The sequence below is a fragment of the Bos indicus x Bos taurus genome, chromosome 3 (assembly GCF_003369695.1).
Source record: "Bos indicus x Bos taurus breed Angus x Brahman F1 hybrid chromosome 3, Bos_hybrid_MaternalHap_v2.0, whole genome shotgun sequence".
In the NCBI taxonomy this organism is placed as follows: Eukaryota; Metazoa; Chordata; class Mammalia; order Artiodactyla; family Bovidae; genus Bos; species Bos indicus x Bos taurus.
The window spans coordinates 49,944,137-49,970,113 of record NC_040078.1 but is presented as its reverse complement, the minus strand read 5'-3'; the positions used below and the strand labels follow the sequence as shown (position 1 = coordinate 49,970,113).

The following is a 25,977-nucleotide window of genomic DNA, read 5'->3' as shown; positions in this document are numbered from 1 at the left end:
AACTTGAGAAAATCTATTTACCACATTAACAGATTAAAAGAAAAATCATTTGGGGCTTCTAATTAATGGGAAGAGGAAGAAGATTTAAACAAATACCACCAATTTTTCATGATCTCAGCGAGGAAAAAGCTACCTCATCACAAACTAGAAATAAAAAAGAACAAATATATCTGGTAAAAACCTCATTCTTAATGGTGAAGTATTAGAATCATTATTAAAACCAATCAATCAATCAGAAACAAGATAAGGATGCCCCCTATTACTGTTGCAATGCACTGTCCTGGAGGTCCTAGTCAGTGCATTTAAATAAGCAAAAGAAATAAAAAGTATAAGAAGTGGAAAAGGAAGAAGAAAACTGTCATGATTCACAAATGATGACTGTAGAACACACAAAGAATCTACACAAAGCTGCCAAGTACAGTGCGGTTCCCAGATATGAAGGCACTGCAAAAATCATCAACTCAAAACTTACTGAGGTGAGGGACTAGGAGGTTTATACGTCTGAATGGAGTTCTAGCTTGCAAGTATCCATTTACCACAAATGACCTCATTCCTAGAACATTTAACTGAAATGCAATACAGAGAGACTTAAGGCGAGTGTGACCAATGGGCCTCTTCACACGTAGCAGTGGTGCCAAAGAAGACCAACACTGCAGCCTGGGGGACTCTACTGGTTTACCGTCCTTAACCAACCCCTGTGCAAGGGCACATCGACAAGCAGGAAAGGTGAACCCAATAATTGGGAGGAAGTTTGCCCTTTGTTGGCAAACTCAGCCTACGTGCATGTGGACATGGCCTTGGAACTTAGAGCCCTCAGTCACTCTGTCTGCCAGCATGCAGTTTTATCAACATCTCAACACCTTGGGGAGCTGTGGCGGGGTAGGAAGGGATAGCAAGAGGCTTTGAATCTATTAAGATTTTGCTTCCATTGGCCAATATTTCTGACTAAACCCATGTTCTTTCAGGTAAGATTAACATGTGTGAGAGTACAGCATTCTCATCTTATATTTTATTAGACGTTATCCACGATTCGAAGGCCTTGTCCATCTCACCAGCTTCATCTCCTCACCATGCTCCTTACGCTCCAACAAATCCAAACTATTTGGAATTCCCTGAACCAAGAAGTCTACAGAGTCCCCATCGTTTCTATTCATTTCCATCTTCTCTGACCACTCTTTCCCCTTCCTCCCTCCCCACCACCAACTCACAGAATTAATAACATCTCACTGGCACTTATTTTCTATGCATTATAAAACATATAAAGGAGTACATGCATTATATTGAATTATAATTATTTGTTATAATATAAAACTTTACTATAACAAATAATAATTCAATACAATATGTATATGCCTGTTTATTTCCCTTACTGGACTATGATCTCACTAAGAATAGGGACCATATTTTATTTTATTCACCTCTGTAGCCCCAGAGTACAGCTGCTCAATCCATGCTGGTTTGAATGAATGAGTATGAGTGTGTGTGTGTGTGTGTGTTCTCTGCACTATGCAGCAGATCTAGACTCTAACCCTTCCCACCACACTCCACGGGTTCATCAAGGGAAGAATAACATTGGAGAGAGAGAGGGAACATGAGAGAAATGTTGTTCTTGGACTGACGGGCCGCCTCATGAAGGAGATAATATAGCCACAGGCCTGTGACCGAGCGGTGATGGCCGAAGACAGAACTCCCTTAGCAGTGGAAGGTCACTGCTGTCGGGCCAGCGCCTAGCTCCCCAGCCCCTCTGAGACTAGGTATTTTCAAAGTGGTCTTGAGAAGCTGGCTGCTTCAGCTGCAAATGAATCTCTCTGGACCTGTTTGAAATGCCAGAGAGGAGGTTAACCAGGGAGATAACCAAGAGGACTGAGTGGACCACAAGGTCATTTCCAACTGTTTATGGGAAAGTGAAGAACTAGATGCTTAAAACAGGACTGGCCTGGTGAGTGGAGAAATGACATCACTTGGAAAAACATGAGCTAGTGTGTAGTTAGATGGACAGTTTCTCCACTGATACTGGGAATCACATTAAAGTTGCAGTAACGAGTTACTTTATCCTAATTAAATTTAAAAGCACAGCAAAGGAAACTATACACCAGATGAAAAAAAGCGACCCTTGGAATGGGAGAAAATAATTACAAACGAAGCAACAGACAAATGATTAATCTCCAAAATATACAAGCAGCCCATGCAGCTCAATATCAGAAAAACAAACAACCCAATCAAAAAATGGGCAGAAGGCCTAAGTAGACATTTCTCCAAAGAAGACATACAGATGGCCAATAAACACAGGAATATATGATCAACATCGCTCATTATTAGGGAAATGTAAGGCAAAACTACAATGAAGTACCATCTCACACTGGTCAGAATGGCCATCAGCAAAAACCCTGCAAACAATAAATGCTAGACAGGATGTGGAGAAAAGGAACCTTATTGCACAGTTGTGGGAATGTTAACTGATACAGTCACTATGGAGAACAGTCAATGGCACCCCACTCCAGTACTCTTGCTTGGAAAATCCCATGGACGGAGGAGCCTGTTAGGCTGCAATCCATGGGGTCGCTAAGAGTCGGATATGACTGAGCGACTTCACTTTCACTTTTCACTTTCATGCATTGGAGAAGGAAATGGCAACCCACTCCAGTGTTCTTGCCTGGAGAATCCCAGGGACGGGGGAGCCTGGTGGGCTGCCGTCTATGGGGTCACACAGAGTTGGGCATGACTGAAGTGACTTAGCATAGAATAGCATGGAGATTTCTTAAAAAACTAGGAATGAAACTACCATTAGTACATACTCAGCCGTGTCCAACTCTTTGTGACTCCATGGACTGTAGCCCACCAGGCTCCTCTTCGAGATTGTATGGACTGTAGCCCACTAAGGCTCCTCTATCCATGGGATTTCCCAGGCAAGAATACTGGAGTGGGTTGCCATTCCCTTGTCCAGGGGATTTTCCCAATGCAGGGATCGAACCCTCATCTCCTGTATTAGCAGGCAGATTCTTTACCACTGAGCCACCTGGGAAGCCCCATGTAAAACAGATAGCTAGTGGAAATTTGCTGTATGACATAGGGAGGTCAAACTGGTGCCCTGTGACAACCTAGAGGGGTAGGAGGGAGGTTCAAGAGGGAGGGGACATATGTATACTTATGGCTGATTCATGTTGTTGTATGGCAGAAACCAACACAACATTGTAAAGCAATTATCTTCCAATTAAAAATAAAAATAAATTAAAAAAATTTTTTAAAGTTACTTTCTCATGCCACACAGGGGCATAGTATATGCACTGTCTTTGCTAATTAAAAGAAGGATGTAATCTGTTAACATTGTAAGTCAATTCTACTTTAATCTTTAAAAAAAAGAAGAAGCCAAAAAGAAAAGAAAAAGAAAAATCACCCATAAAAGCTAATTATGAAATTAATTATAAAATATGCATACGATTGTGCTTTAAAACGGGATGTAGCTTTAAAAACAGAGAACTATAACAGTCCTAGATGTGCATTTCAGACAGTACATTTTGTTTCATCCCTTTGCAAAATAAATACGAGATTTACTCTCCCACATCTCAAGACATACTTCTTGATTTCATTTGTTAAAGCTGGCTCACTAGTAGTTGACAGGATTAAGGCTGGTGCTTATTTTATATTCTCCTCCCAGGGTTAACCCATGACATGAGGAGTTCCTTTTCACTAATACAAAGAACCTTAGGGGTATGCCTTGATGATTAAACGTCTCTGCTTTAAAGTAGACGAGTGATCTAGACAGAAGCTAACTGCTCTGTAGTGGAGGAATTCATCTTCTATTTCTGTTGTTTAGAGATAACAAGTCACCAGATGGGAGCTGGGCAGCCAAGTGTAACCACTTCCCTTGGTCCAATTATGAAACTTCAATTAATGCTCCTAAAATCACATTAGCTTCTTTGACAACCCTAGAATACTGCTGACTCATTCTAGGGTTGCAATTACCTAAATCCTGGAATACTTTTTCACATGTGGCTATTAAGCCAAACGCTATACATTTATTTTGTTTTTTGGACTTAGTCCAAGTCTTTGTCCCTCCTGAGTCCTTCCAGTTGGGCTTCCCCGATGGCTCACCAGGCAAAGAATTTGCCTGCAATGCGGGAGACACGGGAAACTCGGGTTTGATCCCTGAGTTGAGAAGATCTCCTGGTGAAGAGAATGGCAACCCACTTCAGTATTCTTGCCTGGAGAATCCCATGGACTGAGGAGCCTGGCGGGCTAGAGTCTAAAGGGTCGCAAAGAGTTGGACACGACTGAGTGACTCTGCGTGTGTGCATGTGCACACACACACACACACACACACACACACACACACACACAGAGTCCTTCTAGTTAGGTTTGGTCTGTTGTTTCAAAATGCCAAGATCTTTTTTGGATCTTACTTCTATCTCTGACATATTAGTTATTCCCCCAATATTCATAACATCCACCAACATGATGTTTATGTCAGCATCATTGTCTAAAACATATTTTAAAGTTGGCTAGAAACGGGCTACAGACACAGCCTAGAGTGTGTTTCCTGTACCATCATCTGGCTTGCAATCACTTTCATCCTAAGGATATCACTGATGACTGACATCTGAATATACACCTTCTCAACGGTCCTCTAATCTACCAACAAAGTAACCCCAGGAAGGAAAGTGAAACTAGTCCGACCTGCTTTTTGGCAAAGCCCTGCTAATTACTACTGGTTGTTGCTTCCTTCCCCAAGTATTCAAAAATCATTGTTCTAATAATCCTTTTTAGAATATTTCCTGAGATGGATGTCAATCTTACCATTTTGTAGATTAATTGTATCTCCCTAGTTCCGTTTTGAAAACTAAAATCCTTATCTATCTTCATCTCTCCTGTCACTCTTGGTGATGCCAGCATTTCTCCAATGCTTCCAATGCTGTGCACTGGTCTGGTGGTCTCAGCCTTTCTTCTGGAGCCTTGGGGCTTCAGCTTATTTGATGGCATTAGAGCCTCTTGTCACGGCCTCATCTACTATCCTCCTTCACCTCTATCCTACCCTTTCCAATCAGAGAAGTCATTTCCTCGACCAAAAAAAAAGGAAAAAACGCAAGCTGAACAGAAGCTCAGCAGTTTGGTTTCTCTCACATCCCCCTCTCTTTGGTTTTATTATTCCAAACATAATTTCTGAAAGCCCTTTTTGTTACCCATAGCATTCCTTACAATCCTCTGTTCACTCTGCACTCGAGTTCTTTTCACAGCCCAGAGCCACCCTCTGATACGGGCCTCGGTTGCATGGCCCAACCTTTCCTAAGTCTGGGTCCAAGGACAGAACAGCCCAGAGCAAGTGGTGGCACAGTGAAGGCAGGCTCTGAGGGACAGTTACCTAGAAAGCACAACCTGCAATCATCTGGTCAAGGAGAAAAAGTAACATGATACCTGGAAAGATGTTAGTCAGAGGTCAAGAAAAGTAGAATTGTTTACTGAGCTAGTGGAGTGACATGGAGGGCAAAAGTGTGGATGGGAAGGCAGGTCAGCAGCAGAGAGAGAACAGGTGCAGGTGAGCTCAGATGGTTCAAAACATGCATCCCCTGCTCCCAGGGCCACGAGCTCCTCAACTGGACAAAAGCCCTGGCCTGTCTTTGAGTCTCCAGCACACAAATACTCAGGGTCCTAGTGAATGAATTTATCAGATCAGCCCTGGCTCATCATGCTACAGTCTGGGGGATCCTGTACACGGGTCAGTCCAGGCTGGAGACAGTCCTCCCTACACATCCTTAAACACGAGCGCTCCCTGGATGGTCACAACATACCTGTTCCTCCTCCAAACTCTGGTCAGCATGTTGCTGTCAGTTGTCCTGAATTGCATTTCCCTTTCAGAGCCTCAGACGGTGAGACTTTCTTTGTCATTTCCCTCAACTTGGGGAATCTTTCTTCCTACAGCCCAGGGTAGACTGTACATGAAGACACAATTCCCGTCCTGGTGACCAGAGATCCTAAGGCCCAGCTGCTTCTCAAACTCCTGCTTCTTTCACTTCAGCAGCCAATTCCTGCTCCTATGAGTCAGTTTCCATCTCATCTGAAAATACAGCCATGCCTGATGAATGTGTTCATGACATACACTGAAAGAATGGCAATTAAACCGCCTCCTCAGGCAGATTCCCTAATCATGTTAAAACAGCACCATTTAAATATCCTACATATCACACTATGGTGAGTCTCTACAGGAATCCAAGGTTAATACCAAGTGGTCCTGGTTGACAAAGACCTGATGTGCTCATGGGTTAACTTGTGTTCAGCAGAATTCCAGGACAGCATTAAGTTAAAAGCCACTGTTGAAATCTTAACTTGGCAGCAGTCAGTCAAACTGAATAGAGTAACAACGAGAAAAACCATATCAAGGCCAGTATGTCTCTTGGCAGGCAGAGAGGTTCTGGCATCAGTGAATCATCAGGCTTCAGGCTGGCTAAGCCCAAACACAGCACTTTTGATAAAAGCAGATGCTTTGTTTGGCTGGTGTCTATCTGCCCTTCCTCCACTCCTACTGGCCCCATCCACCCTGCCCCCAACCATTCCCCTGCTGCTGCTGCTGCTGCTGCTAAGTCGCTTCAGTCTTGTCCGACTCTGTGCCACCCCATTGACGGCAGCCCACTAGGCTCTACAGTCCCTGGGATTCTCCAGGCAAGAACACTGGAGTGGGTTGCCATTTCCTTCTCCAGTGCATGAAAGTGAAAAGTGAAAGGGAAGTCTCTGAGTCGTGTCCGACTCTTCATGACCCCATGGAATGCAGCCCCCCAGGCTTCTCCGTCCATGGGACTTTCCAGGCAAGTGTACCGGAGTGGGGTGCCATTGCCTTCTCCACTCACTGCTAAAGGAGTGTGTTTGTAAAGGTTTCTTCTCAACTAACTCAGAGACAGAATAAAAGTACCACTTTTATTCTGTCCGACTCCTTATGACCCCATGGACCATACAGTCCATGGAATTCTCTAGGCCAGAATACTGGAGTGGGTAGCCTTTCCCTTCTCCAGGGGATCTTCCCAATCCAGGGATCGAACCCAGGTCTCCCGCATTGCAAGTGGATTCTTTACCATTTGAGCCCTAAGGGAAGCCCAAGAATACTGGAGTGGGTAGTCTATCCCTTCTCCAGTGGATCTTCCCAACCCAGGAATTGAACCAGGGTCTCCTGCATTGCAGACAGATTCTTTACCAACTGAGCTGTCAGGGAAGCCCCAAAGTGCTACAGTTTTGAGAAAATAAAAGGAAAGACTTCACTCAGCCAAACATATATAGGAACATGCACCCCAGGCCCCTTTTCCAGAGCAGGCATCTTAGAAAAACAGCCCTCACCCCTCAGGCAAAAATCTGAACACCAACCACAGTGGTCTATGTAACCTCTGTCCACGGAGCTGTTGAGGGATGCACAGAACCGCCAGGGAAGGAACCAACCGCAGGCATAATCACCACACTGCTGACACAGGCCCACAGGGAGGGTGGCCCCGGGGGCACGTCTGGTTTAATCAAATCAAAAACGTTTTATAAAAAGAATCAAGTAATGAAAAAATGTGCTTTGTTTTACTACATACTTAAAAGATTAGATCTTTTCCTGTTGAATTTTGTCTCTCATCCCCACCTTCCTTTGAACACCAACCATGTGTGGTTCCTGCCTCATTTCTCTGCTCCCCACTGAACACTCAGCCTCCTATGCTGACTCCCCAGAATGGTCTGTGCTCAGGTTCCTCCTGGCTGGGCTCTAGGGGGCCTTCTCTTTATGCTCTATACAGCTCTCTCCCTGGCCAATGGCATCCATTTCTGGCTTTAACATCATTTGTATGCAGACTCCTAACTTTATAACTTTTAGCCCAGACCTCGCTCCATAGCTCCAGGCTCACAACACCAACTGGTTGGTTAACACCTCCAGTAGACACGCAAACATCTCAGACTCTGCACACGTAAAACAGAAGTCTCGATTCTTTGCAATCGAACCATCCATCACCTCCTCCTCCCAGGAAAAAGCAGCCTGATCACCAAATAAAGCCCTGTTCCTCTCCACTCTTCCCCGGCTCTGTAAATGGCCCGCTCCCCTACCCAGTTCCCTGAGCCATGCTTGACTGTCCCACTGCCTCATCCCTCTCTATCGAACCCTCAGTAATTCTGGTAGATTCTACCTACAAAATAGATCTTGAATCCTCCCACTTTCATCTCCCCTACTACCCTCCCAGAACAGATCCCCTCTGCTTTCTAAACTTCTGCAACCGCCTCCTACCCTCCCTTCAATTCCTATTCCGCCTTCAATCACTTCTCCACTGAGTCTTCTATTAACTGAGCCAGATCATGCTATTCCCTTGCTTAAAACCCTTTAAAGGCTTCCCTTTGACCTGCGGAGAAAATCTAAACTCCTTAGTGAGGTCTAGACTGGAACTAACAGAAATCCAATGTGAAAAACATGTAATGTAAACTTTCCTAGTAGTCCATTGAAAAGAAAGAGGTGAACTCAATTTTAATAATGTTTTAAGTTTATACTTCAAAAATATTATCTTAATACATCATAACATAAAATATTAATGAAGAAGTTTACATTGTTTTTTTATATTCAATCTTCAAATGTTCCCTCCTGCAGAGAACCCTTCTCTCCCCCCAATTCAAGGAACTCAGGGCTCTCTGATATGACCTTCCATGTACCTCCTCATTCAGTTTAGTGCACTAAACTGGGCACTCCCCAAGGACAAGGCCCACATCTATACTTTATGCTCCACTGGGACCTGGTACCCAGCACAACGTGCGTGCTCAGTTACTCAGTCGTGTCCGACTCTCTGTGGCCCCATGGACCGAGAAGCCTGGCAGGCTTCAGTCCATGGGATTCTCCAGGCAAGAATACTGGAGTGGGTTGCTGTTTCCTGCTCCAGGGGATCTTCCCGACCCAGGGATCAAACCCACGTCTCCTTCATTGGCAGTCGGATCCTTCACCACTGAGCCACCTGTGAAGAACCCAGCACAATACCTGACACTAAACAAACTCAATAAATACTCAAAGAAACAGTGAAGACACAGACGTTGAGTACAGGGACAAGCAGGCAAGGGCTTGGGCCAGTTCACCAAGGACAGACTCTATGCCTCAGTACCATGGTGTGCTGATTTTCCATGTGCCATGGGGTTGTCAGACCTGTAAGCTTGAGTGGTGGCCAAGATGCCCTGCTGCAGGGCCGCTTAGAGCAGACCCAGATAGAGGGATTCCGGCCAGACTGTCAACACATGGGAAACTTTCTCCCATGGAAACCCACAGGCATTGAACGTGATCTCAGGTTACATACGAGGATTAGTAGCCTCCAAGTTCTGGCCTTTGGACTTCCAAGAGGAAGGAAGGGCGGAAACCAACATCTAAGCCCCTGCTCCATGCCAGGTCCTGAGCTAGGTGCCTTCACGTGGGGTTGTATTTGACCCCCAAGCCACCCTTTGAGGATGTGGAGGTCAGAAAGATGAAGTAACTTACACAAGGTCACATAGCCACCCAGTCTGTTTGCTGGAATCAACCCCAAGGTCACTAGCTGCTTTCTTTGATATCCACGGCTACATCAACATCCCAGCAAAATGACCAGTGGCCTTCAGGTCAGGCGTCACCCAGCAGAGTTGGCAGGAGAAGAATAAGCTGCTATGATCAGGTGGAAGTGAGAGCAAGGACATGACCTGTTCTACCCAGACTCCCAGAAGGCAGAACCAGGCTTAAGAGTGAAAGTCAGAGCCGTGCCATTTAGTGGAACTTGCAGGTTGAGTGACCAGTGAATCTTCACAGCACCCCTCGGAAGCATTATGCTCACCCTCAGTTTATAGTTTAGACCCTGTCCTAGTTCACACACCTAGTGGTGGATAGACTGAGACCTCCTGGATTACATGACTCACGTTCTCTCTGTCCACCCCTGACTACTTTTGCAAGTGATTCTGGAACCACAGACATAAAGGCTGGGTCAACACGGAAGGTTTCTCAGACTTCTGTAATTTGTAAATAACAGCACAATCCAAAAACAGGAACACCCTCAGTGTTGGGGCCTTGGAGGAAACAAAGCTTGAAATTCTGTAGGCGATCCTGCAGCTAGCCTCTTAGAGACAGACTGGGTGGTGACAGCATAACAAAGCTGTGAACAGCAGGGTGGCTGTGGCCGGAGGTGGCCGGAGGGCTTATCACTCCTGTGGCTCCAGTCCAGTCCCCACGAAGGGATCTCCTAAACAACAAAAGCAACTTCTCCAGCTCCCACCTCCGGGCCTGGCTGGGATGGCTCCCCAATCCACACGTGATACGAACACGAGTCATCTGTAACTGCAGAACATCTTCTGTCTACAGTGTGCTTCAACCTCTCCTGAGGGGTGTGAAAAACTCAGAGTTTCTGACTCACAGAAGACTGACAAACCTGACTTTTGCTCAAATAACGTGCAGGAGGCCTGAATAAACAGGAATTTAAAGCAGATTTGTTGGGGAGACTGGGGGAGGAAAGAAGATGTTGAACAGCTCTACTTAACAAGGACGGTTTTGTGTAAGTCTGATCATTTTCTTGGTTGTGGTTTACAATCAGTTAAAAAAAAAAGTACTTCAGTTTTCCCCCAGAACAGCTGAGAATGCACAGATCCCAGCCTTTAGGTTGAAACCATCCCTGTGGGTAGAAGATTTAGGACACTGTCAGGCAGCTGGTGGGCCTGCAGGCATTCCCCATTCTCTGGGCTCCCCCAACCCTGGGTTGGTACCAGATGCCCAGCAGGGGCTGAGCTCACCTCTGACCCAGCTGCTCCTGGCCTCAGCACACCAGGGGCCACCAGGGCCTGGACATGCACCATGGCTTGGAATTCACTAACCCATCCGCAACAGCTGCACTTAAACACCAAGGGGCATTTCAAACTGTTCATAAAACTTAACTTCAAAATTTAAAAATAAAAATTCAATGCATGGGTTATTACTTTCTGGAGACATTCTTGGCTGTTACGCCATTGCCACTCTGCTAACTCAATAAATGTACCTTCTACTAAAAAGAATTTATTCATATTAAATAGCCTTTTTTCAAATCTAAACCCAACTTTTTCTCTGTGCCCAAAGAGCTTCCAATCGGTAGACAGCAGACATGCCCATGTATAAATTGTGCAGATGCTTGCGTGTGGACCTTCACATAGTAGATCCTTCTGATTAACGTTGTGCTAAAGACTACTTTATTTGCATGTCTGGGGGAGCATAAATCAATAGTTCTAGAACTTGGTGGCTGTGGAAACAATTTTTCAGGTGACAGTACCGACACAGCCTAGAATCAGTGTTTGGAGTAGGGTCTTCTGCACAGAGCCTGTGTCTTAACACTTCAGCTTCAAATTTGAAGAGCTGACACTATGACACAGAAGGTTACTTAACTGCCTGGGAAAGGATACGGGATTTTAACTTGGAATCATTCTGCAGACTTTCTGGCCCCCATTAGTTAAAACACTTGTGACTAGTCAGTCAGCTCCACTCATGCAGATTAATGAAACACCACATTGTCCAGCCACATGCTCCCACAGCACAGGGGGTAGAAGGAATTACGTTCTCAGCAGCTGTTCCCAGGAATGTGCGCCTCCACGTACCCATGGGCAGGGAGAGGACCGACAGTGGACTCCAAGCGCTGACCGTTCACCTATCCCGGCAATGCAGACCTCTCATATCAGGAACGGGTCTCCTCTCAGTCCAAGGAAGGTCCCAAATTGAAATAAAAATTCATCCTTGAAGATGGATGAACCCAAGGGACACCAGACAAACAATGCTAATGTCAAGAGGAAATCCCATCTGCAGACTTCTCAGAGAAGCCTTGCTCAGCCTGCAGAACAAAGGCTCCTTCTGTGACATCAAGCAGCAGGTTTAAGAGCATTGGGCTCCTCACTTTGGCTCCTTTTCAAACCACAAGTATATCCAAGTGCAGCCAAGACAAAAACAGAGCCAAGAGATACGGGTCTCGGAACGAGGAGACCAGTTCCCCTTCCAGGCCTGCCTTCTGCCTGCTCTTGGCAGCCAAGGCTCTAGCCTCCTCAAGGCGGGTGTCTGAGACGCTGCAGTCAGACCCTGGGGACTGAAGCGTTCACGCAAGAAGATAACTCAGAGATGCCCACAGCAGAGCCAGCCTTCTTGCAAGGCTACAGAGCACAGTGTCTGGGGAAGGCCCTATGATAGTTTTTGAGTCCTAATCCTAGCTCAGTCACACATGAGGGTCTAATCTTAGGTGCTTCAACCATTCAATCTCTGAACCATTTACTCAGCTGTATTGATGACAACCTAATGCTGCTGCTAACGATGAAATCTACTGTCACATAGGGTTATGATGTTCAAACAAGATAACTTATGAACAGGAAGATATTTTATAACTATAAAATGTAAGGGAATAATAATCCATGTGAATATGACACATGTTTATATGACTGCTTACTAATGTAAATTGTTAGGTCAAAAGGAAGACTTCCTCTGCTTTGCCTAGGGCCTTCCACAGGGTTGATATTTACTTAAAATTCAACCATAAAGGTGACTTTTTAGTGATTAATAAAGTAAACAAATTTGTTGGAAAAACAGCAAACTTGCAACTTAGAATATTTCACAGGACAAGGAGGTGCTATCTGGAGCGCTTCCCTCTGAGTATAGGTGGGCCCACATCAGGAGTTGCGGGGGAGGGGGGGGCACTCCCCAAGATAGCCCCACCATCATCATGCCAACCCCAAGTGCGATGGAATGGAAGGCTTGCAGGCTTGACATCTGGGAGAGTTGAACTTCAGCTACTCTTGGCTGAAGTTAACCCCTGATTCACTCTGAAAAGAAATAAGGCCAAAAGAGTTTATCTGAAACAAGGCAAAAAAAAAAAAAGAAACCAATAATCCTGTTAAAGGTAGACCTAACTAGTCTTAGGTCCCTAGAGTCAGGGATTCAAAACTCTAAAACACACACGGCTCCCAGCTTCCAGCGGTGAGTGAACCAGGGTGGTGGGTCTCACAGCTCTGCCGGGCTGTCAGAGCTGAGTTAGGAATAGAAATGCTGTTTCTCTCTCGAGGTAATTCTGTCCAGCACCTTGGTCACACTTCCCACTCAGGTTCTCATTCAAACAGCCTGTCCCCAGCTTTTCACTTTCACAAAATGTTACACTTGTTGACACTCTGACTTGTTCCAAAAAGTAACTGAGGCAGCTCATAATCTTATTAGGAATACTTAAAAGGATTTAGGGAGGGAAAAAAAAAAAAAGAATATAAGGTGCTTTGAAGTCCTCAAAACTGAGAACAACTCAGGATATTTTTAAGACGTGTCAGGTAAACAAAATACATTAACAATAAGGGTGCGGAGTGGGGGAAGAGGACTTTAGATCCTTCGACACTCAGCATAATTTTGAAGGATGTGCATTTACTTCCTGTGCTGACCTTTAACAATAAGGTATTTTAAGTTAAGGGAAAAAAACATGAATTTGGATGAACGTAACTCTGAATCAGAAACAAACCTAAACCAACAGCACTTGTTAAGTCTTCCACAGCCTGGACTTTAAACTCATGACTTGAGTCCACCTCCGATAAGATCTAAGATCTGATCTATGTCCAAGTTAGTTTTCCAATTAAAAAGGTTTTAAACTGCTGGCAGGTTGACAGCCTGGGCCTCAGGAGTTTATTGAGAACTTCCTCAAGCTACAAAGGGTGACTCCATTACTACCCCCGGGCCCTGGGAGATCCCCCTGGTAAGAGTAGACACCTAGCCTGGACTTTGTGAACCATCTCCATGTGGTAGCCCATGGATATCTAGCTCAATATAGAGTTTAACTAACTAAATAAAAAGTAGCCACAGGAAGCCAGGTAATAAGTGGGTTCTGACTCCATGAGTGCAGCCTGGGCTTAATTCTGGCTAGCTGGAAGTTATTTTCCTTCACTGCCTCATAGCCTCCCTAAGACAGGGCAGTGATGGCTCTGCTTCTGCATGGCGGTGCATCAGGTGCCCACGATGAGATATCAACATTACTGTGCGCATGTGTGCACTTCCACATACACCTGTCATCAGCAGGCCACCCACCTGGACTCCGCAGAGCAGAACCACCTGATGCCCAGAACACCCTGGGAAGCTGTGTGGTCTGACGTCAGAAACCCTGCAGACTCTCCAGTGCTTTCTCCAGAGACTATGTGGGCTTCCACTCATCTTCTCCTGTAATATTGCAATTATACAATTCTTGCCTGCCTAGGCCTTTCCCAACATGCGTACTACTTGCCTCGCAACATGCCACACTCCAGCCGCAGGTCACCCTAGCTTGTTTTGGGTTTTTCAAACATGTTCCCACCCCTGGTTCCTTGCACTTGTTCTTCCTATGCCGGGACAGCCTTCCACTGAACTCTCCTCCTCAGAGACCGTCCACCCTATAAAAAAATATAACCCCAATAAATCTCCAGCATATTACTATTTCCTCTATATCACTGACTATAACCTGCCATTGTCTTGTTTATTTACTTGTATTTATTATCTGGATCCTTCACTACAGTGTTTGCTCTGGGAGGACACCATTTCTCATGTTCCACTGCTATCCTGTCAGGGCACATGTTTCCCCACCCTGTAAAAGGGCAATGATTTGATAGCTAAAATGTCGTCTATGTCAGACCAGCCCTTTAGTTAAGATACTTAGAGGATACGGGCAGAATTTTCCTGGTGAAGCAATAGTGCTTACAAAATCAGCATATTCTAACTAACACAGGTGTTCAATATACAGGTATTGAACAAATAAATGAGCTAGGACCAAAGCGGCCTTCCATACTACAGGGCTGCACAGAGAGAGAGAGATGTAAGGAGATACAGCGGAAGAAACCATCCCCCTGCTTACCCAACAGCATCACAGGCTGCTGGCCTTGCTCAACAGAAAAAGGGGTGCAGCGGTTCTAAACCAGCTCCACAAGCAGGTCACAACTAGGCCCATTTCAGACCCAGAGAAAAAGCCTTTATGACCATGAGTCTTATTTACCCAGGTCCCTGGTGGACAGAAGAAGAAAGCAATTCCTGTTCTAAAGTATTCTGAAGCTGACTTGATGATGGATCCAAAACCAAACAAGATTTTATTTCAGCTTGTTGACAGCTAAACACAGGTATCCCCGCTTTTTGGAAGTGTGCTTGACACTACTTTGCTTTTACAAAATGACCTACATTGGGACTTGATTTCACTAACAGAAGTCTGAACGGGAATTTTGCTTTTGTGGAAAAAGGTGAAATGCTAAAATAGCGTTGAGTGTCTGTTTTCTGGAAGCTGCTGCACAGGCGGTGCACACGCAGAGCAGAGAGTGGCAGCACCAAGTTCCCTCCAGAACTACATGCAGCCTCTCAGCATCAAGTCGCCCTGGCCCTGAGCTGTGCGTGAGCATCTGTGCTTTATCTCCATTTATGTTATGCATCCATTTATAGTATGATGTGTCCTAGGGGAACTACTACTTCATACCATCTCAGCTTATGGAAGGTTTCATAGGCATGCTCTGGATAATGGGGACGCCTATACAATTATAGACATCCTAATTATAGAAATCCTGACATCTCTATAGAAATGGATGGATGCAGTTCATAATCTGAGGCAAAAAAAAAAAAAAATACCGTGGTTCCCTCTGAGGGACTTAATGATACAGGAAGCTGACCTTAAAATACACTTAATATCACCCAAATTGGATGATATTAAGAAATGGTTCTTTTTTTAGATGTTACAGTTTTTTATGCTGTAGCTATATGTTTTTTAAAATAAGAGTCCTTATCTTTCAAAGACATATACCAAAATATTCACAGATAAAACGAAGTCTGAAATTTGCTTCAAAATAATAACAGAGCACAATAAAGCTTTGCCTGAAAATAATAAAAATACCAGAGGCAGGAAAGTGAATGGGGTACAGCCAACCACGAGTTGATAACTGTTGAAGCTGGGTGATGGGTCCATGGGAGTTAATTAAACTATCTGTTCGACTTTGTGCATGTTTGATATTTTTCCTAAAAACACTTTTTTTTTTTAAAAAGTCCTTTAAAACAAATCATTTTCATTTGTGAAATTAAAGAAGCTACCTGAAGGTGAAGGCTTCGCCTTTCCAGTCTTGCAGGGGCTGCTCCTGGATGACATCCTGGATCAGAGGTGAGTGGTGCCGTGGGGATCTGGAATGGGGGAGGGTCCCCACATGACTGAAGTTATCACAGGACCTGATGGGAGGAGGGCCTTTCTTCTTCCGGGGAAGGGTGCCATGTATAGACACGTCTTGATAGGCATCTGCACGACGCTCAACGAGAGGGGACTTGCTGCTCAGAAGGTCCATGGACGAGGCGAGGGGGAACTGGTGATTCACTGGCATGTTTCTGGGAAGACTTGCAAACTTTCCCGCAGCCATGATCCTCAAGTCTAAGGGGAAAAGAAGAGAGTGAAGCCATAAATCTAAGAAAACCATGAGAACTGACTTCCTCCTTACAAAAGGAAATGGAAATAGATCATGTAACAAAAGAAAATGCTCACGAAGTGTTAAAGGATAAACATCACTTGTGAAATTTACTATGATGGGAAGTTTATTTATCCCCTTCTTCATCCTATAGAAGAATGCTCCTGGTTTGGCAGCAGGTCCACCAATGTGTGTGTGTGTTAGTCTCTCAGTCGTGTCCAGCTCTTTGCGATCCAGTGGACTGTAGCCCACCAGGCTCCTCTGTCCATGGAATTCTCCAGGCAAGAATACTGAAGTGGGTTGCCATTCCCTTCTCCAGAGGATCTTCCTGATCCAGGAACCGAACCTGGGGGTCTCCTACATTGCAGGCCAATTCTTTACTGACTGAGCCAAATGGAATAGGGCAAATACATTTCAGAGCCTTTAGAGACACACGAGCCAGTTTATTACTTCAGATTACTGAAGCTGAGGCAAAAGCATGACTAACAAAAAAGAATACTGAGGAAAGATAATGAGCTCATGCATTCCCACCACCCTATAAGCAATAAGAACAGGTGAAGATGGCTGGAATTCCTTAGCTGCTAGAACGCCTTCAACCCAGCTCCTCAGTTGTGCTACCCAGAGAGGACAGATTCCTTCTGGTGAAGACCTGGTGCTTGTAAATAAATCAATGTACGCTAATTAACGAAGATGGTCAGGGTTCAGGAGGTGGGCCACTCCTCCACACATTAGTGGGCTCAGCTGGAGAGGAAAGCCATGAGGTAGGAGCTCCAATCGTCCCCCCGAGGGGTCAGGAACCCGCCTATCACCAACAGGGTTAAGCAATGTGCATAGGTGCCAGTGGAGTCAGGAGAGTGGGAAAGGTAAAAAAGAGAAAAAAAATGGTCGAGAGCCACAAGGGAAGAAATGAAAAACTCTGTGTGTGAAAGCAGCCTTAGCAGTTGTTCCCAGCTATCACCACTAGCAGAGTTCACCCTGAGCAGGGTTAGCACCTCTATCCTCTAAATAACCACTATGGTTTTGATCTAAGCCAAGTTAAATGATATTTTAAAGGCCAATATAGGGCTTCCCTGGTGGCTCAGTGGTAAAGAATCCACCTGCCAACGCAGGAGACATGGGTTCGATCCCTGATCCAGGATGATCCCACATGCCACAGAGTGACTAAGCCTGTGTGCCACAACTATTGAGCCTGTGTTCTAGAGCCTGTGCCCCACAGCGAGAGAAGCCACCACAACGAGAAGCCCAGGCACCACAATTAGAGAAAAGCCTGTGCAACAGGGAAGACCCAGCACAGCCAAATAAATAAAATTATAAAGGCGAATAAACAGAGAAGGAGAAACACAAGCTTGAATAAAAATTAGGGCTAGTCCCAGGAAACAGAAGGTTACAGAATCTGTACCACTAGTCACGGTATTAGACTGATCCAGAGATCACAGCTGCACAGCTAAGCCCCACGCCCTGGCCTTCCCTGAGCCTGGTGAGGAACACGCCTCTTCACTCTGCAGTCTGTTCTCAGGCCGTGCAATCCCCATTCTTCACAGACCACCGTCTCCCCTGCAAAGGGAGTGGTGCTGAGTGAAAATCATCACTCTCTAGCACCACTGCAGACAGTTCCACAAAGGACCTGGGGACCTGGGACTTGGCTTGGTGACAATCAAGAAGAACAGAATCTGGTAAAATAAGAGGTGGACCCAGAGCAGTCAGCAGAGTGCACAGAGGAAACAAGTGACAAACACACACACACCAACACACACACACACTCAGTCCACTGTTCCCACACGTGACAGAGAGAGACACTGAAGCGCTGGGTGGAAGGAGGCCCTTCATTTAAGGCATATAATCTGAACCCTGCCAGATCTGGTAGTTCTGAGGCCTGTCTGCTCCATGCTGAACTGGGACCACACAGAAGGCTGGCTCCCGGTGGGTGCAGACAACGGACTGTCAGTCCCCGCGGGGGCCCCTCCCGGGTCTGGCCAGTACCTGGCACACCGTCAGCACTTGTTCCATGTTGATCATCATTATTAAAAAAGAAACTCCTCAGCCCTCTCCTGAACACAGATGACGTAAGCCGACTAGGAGTCCCTCATCCCACCCATACACACTCACAGCCATGAACTCTCACCTGCCCGAGTTATCAGCACCTTTCTTCTCCACAGGCTTGGAGCAGTCCCAAGAACCTGGTGGGGAGACCCAAAGCCCCACCCCCATTGCACAGAATCTCTCCGCTTGCAAAGGCCCCTAGTGTTGATCACGTCTATCTCCAGGCTAGGATGACAGACAAGAGTTACACTGGCTCCAGCGTCTCCAGCAGCCTGTTTCCTCTCTGCTTATCCAAGATCTATCTATTTCAAGTCTGAGCCAAAGTGCTTTAGAATGCCCTTCGGCAAGTTATCCACACCTCAGTGTATTCTCGAGGGATGTTAACACCTGCTTTTCCTACTTCCAACTCAACAAACATTTAAGTGCCCACTCCAGATAAGATACTCAGAGAAACAAAGAGCATAAACCTCAATCCCTAACTGTGAATTCAAAGAGAATACAGTTGACATTTGAACAACTCAGGGTTCATCTGCATGTAATTTATAGACAGCCCTCTGTATCCACAGTTCCCCCACATCTACAAATTCAACTGACCATGGACTGTAGTATTTACTACTGAAAAATATCTGTGTATAAGTGCACCTATGCAATTCTACGTGCCACCCCCACCCCCACTCTGGGTGGCTCAGTGGCTAAAGAATCCACCTGCAATGCAGGAGATTGGTTTGATCCCCGGGTCAGGAAGATACCCTGGAGAAGGAAATGGCAACCCATTCCAGTATTCTTGCCTGGGAAATCCCAAGGAGCCTGGTGGGCTACAGTTCACAGGGTTGCAAAGAGTCAGACACGACTGAAGGACTAAACAACAACAAAATGACAAATGCAGTTCAAACCTGTGCTGTTCAAGGTCAACTGTAATGTAACTCATTGATGGGACCCTTAAGATGCTGGAGGGAAGAACAATTAATTTTGATAAAAGGGCTCAAGGAGGATCTCAGAGAGGGCATCACTGGAGATGAAGATTTTGAAAGGCTGGAAACTGTAGGGAAAAGCCTTCTAAGATGATGTGGTAACAGCAGATGCATAAAGGCGGGAAGTACCTGCACAGGCTCAGGAACCTAAGTTGTGCACAGCAGCTCGAGTGAAGCTGAGAAGTACTTCCTGGAAGAAGCACAGCTTAGGACCAGATCACAAAGTCTTAAAGGGTGTGTTGAGGTGTTTGAACTTGACTGTCAGTGCTAGGGAAACTCAGGAGGAGAGGGATGGAATCCAGTCTGTGCCTGGGTAGGGAGCTCTGGTGATTCTGGAGGGGACAGAAGGGGAGGTCAGTCAGACACCAGCAACAAGCCAGCAAGGAATGATGGACTCCGACCTGGGACAGTGGCCACGGGAAGGGAAAGGAAGGGCAGAGCGAGGGGCTAAGAGCTCAAGGCCTCTTGTATGGGATGAAGGAGGCCACAGCCTTGGGAGGATGGTGCTGTGCTGTATCACTCAGTAGCACAAGGGGTGACCCTCTCAGGACGGCAGGTAACAAGCTCACCACTGGCGCTGTTGAGTGTGAGGTACCAGGACAGTTCTGTCTTGCAGTCTAGATACTCGTATGTTCAGTTAGAGGCCAGTACAGAATGTAGATTTTTAAGAGTCATCAACATAAAGGGAGTATTTAAACCAGAGAGTAGATCCGTCAGCTTGTTATTATCAGATGTGATAACAGATGTGAAAGTACCTCTTAAACTGTCAGGAACCATGCAATATTCCATGAATTATATCCCTGCCCTCTCTCACCTGGACTGCTTCAAACCTATAAGGGCCAACGCCAGGAATGAGTTCTGGAAAAGCAGAGGCTCTCAACCTGGATGCACATTAAGAGTCCTCGGAGAAGCTTCGAAAATTCTGACACCCAAGCCATGAACCAAACCAATCAAGTCACAATCTCGGTGAATAGAACCCTGGCATCAGTCTTAAAATCCTTGCAATATTGTTCAATGTGGAGCCAGGTTTGAGAACCACCAGGTAAGTGGGTTTCTTTGGTACAGAACAACTGACACTCAGATTACTTTCTGGGTAACAGAAAAGAATGACAAAGAGGAACAGTCAGTCAACAGGAGCATCCACTAATTCTTCTATCCAACACACATCTAACAAGGGCCTCCTATGTGGTGGGCACTGTGTGGGTGTTGGGGATGGTGTCAAACAGCTGTCCTCCAGAGGTTCCTATCCTATGGAGGAAGCAGACAATAAGTAATGACTTTACGTATTGGTGAGTCCCCAGGCTACGGGGGCACGCAGAGTGGAAACTGGGGTCTAGATGAATCTAGCAGCCAGGAAAGGCTTCCCTGAGGAAGGAGTGCTGACCCAAAGGCTGTGAAGCAGAGTTTAATAATGGGAGGATGAAGATCATCCTAGTTGAAGTTTCCCGTGTTACAGTTAAATTTCTCAGCTGCAGATAAATTGGAAATACACAGGCCAGGCTCTCCTCAACAACCTGCTGCCTCTAACTTGGGACTCTTCCCCATTAAAATATAGCCTCATCCCGTGACTAGTCACTGCGAAAGACTGGTTCCAGCCTGGGTCCAATGTCAAGCTTGAGTCAATCCAACGGTGAGGGAGGTGTGCCCTGGCCAGAGACCCAACTTTATAAAAACAAACAGCAGCAACAAACTAAAGTGGGGTGGGGAGTGGAAGGGAGACCTACAGGTGGAAGAAACTCATTTGCAGTCTGTGGGTTGCTCTGTTTCCTACTTTTTATTTATTTTTATTTTTTCCAGACTCCAGGAACCTGGGGGAAATCCAGAGGTGAAGTGATGGAATCTAGGTTCAAGGTACGTACTTTCCATTCTGCCAGAGAAGCCACCTACCACAGCTGACCACTAGCAGAATCTCAGCACATGATATGTAGATGGGATCTCAGATGATCAAGCCCCTTCCCTTTTCCAGATAAGGAAAATACATGTTCATTCACTCAATATATATTCTCTGAGGGTTTACAATGTACCAGAGCTGAGGCTATAACAGAATAGATAAGCTCCTCCTTCTCATGGAGCCTACACTGCGATGGGGAAGTCCAATCAACACAGATTAAAAAAAAACAAATTAGGGAATATCCCAGTCATAACTGCCCTAAAGAACATGAAAGGGTGTTCTGAGAAGAGCTCTCTGAAGAGGGAACCATGACATGAGACCTGAAAAGAGAGAAGGAACCAGTCAAGAAAAGATTCAACTCCCTTCAGTTCCAGGCAGGGGATTCTGCAAATGGGAGGGTCTTGAGATGGGAACACATGGGTTGGAAGAGCATGGTGGAGACTAAATTCAAGTCTCCAGTTTCTGGCTCCCAAGTTTTCTCCACTTGGAGATGCTTCTGTCTTGATGTTCCTAGCCATTATGTACTATTTAATTTTTGAAAATCAAACATGGTGTGACTCAGAACCTAGGCTTTGAAGTAAGACACTCACAGGTTCAAATCCCTACTCTGCCACTGACTTACTGTGTGGCCTGGGACAAGTGACAACCTCTCTGACAGTTTCTCACTTGTAAAAATGGGTTAACAACATCTACTTCATGGAGTTGTTGTGAAAAGTAAATGCAATTGTGTATGGAAAGCCCTTGACATACAGCAAGCATTCCAAAAATACCATGTCTCCCTAAGCAGGGCAGAGACCATGTCTGTCTTGCTTGTCATTGCATCCCCATCACAGTGAGAGCTCACAAACGAAGTCACTGTTTCTGGAGAAGACTGCAGCCAGGAAGGATGAAGAGGGAGATGTTTAAACCAAGAACAAAAGATGTAATGACACCCAATCAAGTATGACAAGGGCACAGATACACAAGCACATGAAGTGAGCCCACATTCAGTCTTTAAAATAAAAGCCCAGGTGAGACTTTGGCCATCTGACTTCACCTGTGCAGGTAATCAGACACAGCGTCCTGACTCTGTCTAAAGCCAGATCTTGAAATATACACAAAGGTCAAAGACTCTACATCTTGATAGGAAAATATGAGACCCACGTGTACGTTCAAAGAGCTGAAATCTCAGTAGAGATGAGAGAGAGCCTGACGTACTCCCAACCTATGTGCTGCCTTCTTGACCCTGGTCAGCGGCTATGCTCGAAAATGCTTGTGAACAACAGGCTTGACTCCCTTCCTTTATAGTCTCAAGGAAACTGACAATCGCACGCAAGTTGAGGCAGAGATAAGCAGTCTATTTGTTTGTATTTTTCAATCTTACTTCTGAAATGAGATATTTTCAAGTTAAATTCATAGACGGTCATGGGATGTGGGCTTTAGGAGCTTTCTGTTGTATTTTAAACTCTGGAAATGTAACCCCCTCCGCTGCCCTGTTATGACCACAACAGAGAAGTTACAATCCAGATCTGTAGTGGTATATCTTCTCTGCAGAGGCAGATAGGAAGAGGAGATGGCAAACCACACATATAAAGCTGGCTTATCCACTCAGAATGAAGCTCTGCTTGGGTGTAGGAATTGAGTATCCATCCCTTTATTTTGAAGTACATTATGAAGTCTAGCCAAATGATTGAAGTATGAATAATTCTTCCATGGATTGAATTGCAAGCAACACAGCACAGGATCTACATGATAAAGGTCTTAAGATTAGCATCCATTCGACAAGCAGTCCTTTCTATATGAATAGGAGATTGAGATCTCCTGTTAGTCATTCTGGAAATGTCAGGCTTCTCAGGGAAAGTTGGAGTCGGGGCGTGAGAGAGCCGTTAGTGTGGCAAGTTGTTTACAGCTACATTTCATATGTCCCCTTGTACACTCACGTATAACTGCTTGGCCTGTGGCTTTCCCGGTATTAACGGAGCAGCCCCTTCCCACTTGTGACTTTTTGAACCGACCTCTCCCCCTTCCTCCCGGATCTCGTTTCACTCCTTGGCAACAAGCAGGGAGATTATCCGTTCTCAAACTGACCTTCCCTCCGCCAATGTGTCTTCCTTGGAAAGATCTGTGTAGCCTTGGTAGATAAGAGTCAAGGTTTAAAATGCATGGCTGAACGCACGGCTCTACTTTCTATCTCAGCTAATAGCTTCAGGTGAAAGATAAACGAGGTTAGGAGAATAATCTTTTACCTCCTCACCCTGCTTCAAGCGAGTTAAAACCAAAACCAGTTTTACATCACCACCACCCAAGCCTAGGCACGACCCTCTGGGTTCCTCCACGAAACACACCGCCTCGACAGCTGCTTTGGAGCCCACTGAACTTCCCACGACTGTGTACACCTGATCAAACTTTTAAGGTGGAGGCAGCCTTAGCGGGTAAGGAAAGACCGGCTGAGACCGGAACCCACTTTGCGTTGCGCCCACCGTCCCTCCTTTCCCTGCCTTCACCTCCCCTTCCCTCCCTTCTCCGACGAAGAGGGAGCAACACAACCAACTATTCATTCTTTTTCAACAAAGGGAGAGAGGGAGGGAGCTGTTGTCAACAGTTACGGGGCGGGCGCCTTCGCCTGCTTTGCAGACTTTCCAAGAGATTAGTGGAGAAACTCGCCTCCTCCAAGCCCAGGGCTTCCAGCGGAGCAGCCCCTACCCCCACCTCCCTGGACCTCGCATCCCGCGACCGGCTCCGGCTTCTGCGGCCGGAGGGAGGGGACCGGAGGGAGGGGACCGGGAGGCGCGGCCGGACGCTCAGGGGGTCGAAGAAGCCAGCACCCGGGAAGACGCAAAGAGCAGAGATGCTCGCAGCACGTCGCCTCCCGCCGCAGGCCCCGTGTGGGGAATCCCACCCGGTTCAGAGGCCCCTTACGGGCGCAACCCCGTCCCCAGTTCTGCCACTCCAGCCCCCAGTCGCCAACTCGGCTGGGGGAGCGGTAGGGGGTCGCTGGCTCTACTTTCCCCAAAGCCTAACTTTCGCCAACAAAGTTCCCAGTCCGTCCTCCAAGGGAAGGGGGAGGCCGAAGCGCCCCGGGAGAAGCCGCACCCCCGCGGGACACGCGGCGGAGACTCACCTCCCAGCGCGGGGCCCGGGTTCTCGGGCTGGGGCTCAGAGGAGCCGCACGGTCTGCCCCGCGCCACGGCTGTTCCCGGAGCAGGAGCGGCTCATAATCGGTGGAGCGCTCCCACCGGGAAGCCGGCGCGCGTCTCTCCTGTGTGCCGGGCGGCTGGGGCTCCGGTTCCCTCCCCGGCCCCCGCCCGGGCCCAGGCAGCAGCAGGCGCGCCTCTGAGCCGGCGACGCGCACTCGGCCCTCAACTGGTGATTTGCGGCTTCTCGGCCCCACCCCAGCGAGCCTATTCGCACAGCCTTGCGGAACCCCCCGCGACATTTACATGCGCTGACCTCGCGTAGCCCTCCTCTACCCGGATTTTAGTTTGGCTCTCCTCGTACCTCCTGAGAAGCCAGTCCTCAGGTGTATGTAGATCGATCACCTTGTCACTCTACCCCCAGGGGAGACAACCTCACTTTATCCACCTCTCCCCTCCCCGCGTAATTTAATTACCCAACAGATCTGATTTGCTTGTCTGCCGACACCTGGCTGGCTTTGTTTAAAGGGGTTTTGATGGGATAAAGACCCAGGTAACCACAAATGACCAAGCCCTTGGAACAAGCAAATCAATTACACTCATCTGAAGATATTAACAGCCAAGTGGGAAGTGGAAGCTGCACTCTGGTATTAGATGGCTTGGGAGGGTAAAAAATTAGAGCCTAGTGGAGGACTACCAGTTATCAAGACCTGTTATAAAGCTATAGACATAGTCATTGGTAGCAAAGGATAGACGGAGAAGGCAATGGCACCCCACTCCAGTACTCTTGAAATCCCGTGGACGGAGGAGCCTGGTAGGCTGCAGTCCATGGGTCACGAAGACTTCACTTTCACTTTTCACTTTCCTGCATTGGAGAAGGAAATGGCAACCCACTCCAGCGTTTTTGCCTGAAGAATCCCAGGGAAGGCGGAGCTTGGTGGGCTGCCATCTTTGGGGTCGCACAGTCGGACAGCACTGAAGCGACTTAGCAGCAGCAGCAGCAGCCGCAAGGATAGACAATAGAATCGAGTCCATAAACAGGTCTACATTATAAGGTCACTTGATTTACATAGAAGATGCTGATGTGATGCACTGAGGAAAGGGTGGTCTTTTCAGTAAATGGTGCTTGATCAACTGAAAAGCCACATGGAGAAAAAAAGAAGAATCTTGACCTCTACCTTGGTGGTGGTGGTGGTTTAGTCACTAAGTCGTGTCCGACTCTTGCCATCCCGTGGACTGTAGCCTGCCAGGCTCCTCTGCCCATGGGATTCTCCAGGCAAGAATACTGGAGTGGGTTGCCATTGCCTTCTCCTTCCTTATTCTGTACCAAAAAATCAATTCCAGACAGATTTTAAATCTAACTGTGAAAGATAAAACAATAAAAGCATCCAAAGTAAATATAAAAACAATTTTTTTCATGACCTTACGGTAGGCAAAGACTTCTTAAACACTCACAGTACTAACCATACTGCTAAGTCGCTTCAGTCATGTCCGACTCTGTGCGACCCCATAGATGGCAGCCCACCAGGCTCCCCAGTCCCTGGGATCTCCAGGCAAGAACACTGGAGTGGGTTGCCATTTCCTTCTCCAA

The 25,977-nt window shown here is 46.5% G+C and overlaps 1 protein-coding gene across 2 annotated transcripts in view; it reads right to left on the bottom strand.

The window, feature by feature from the left end:
• BCAR3 (BCAR3, NSP family adaptor protein) overlaps positions 1-25,977 on the bottom strand; it is a 152,909-nt gene that overhangs the window by 103,154 nt on the left and 23,778 nt on the right. Inside the window, exons 1-2 of one of the 2 annotated variants that reach the window (XM_027536463.1) lie at positions 24,374-24,513; positions 16,010-16,337 (exon numbers count right to left, since the gene is read on the bottom strand). In XM_027536463.1, coding sequence (XP_027392264.1) covers positions 16,010-16,326 — 317 coding nt within the window. In that variant the 5' untranslated portion in view covers positions 16,327-16,337; positions 24,374-24,513. Of the gene's footprint in view, positions 1-16,009; positions 16,338-24,373; positions 24,514-25,977 lie in introns of those variants that run through there. The other variant, XM_027536464.1, reaches the window with a different exon arrangement.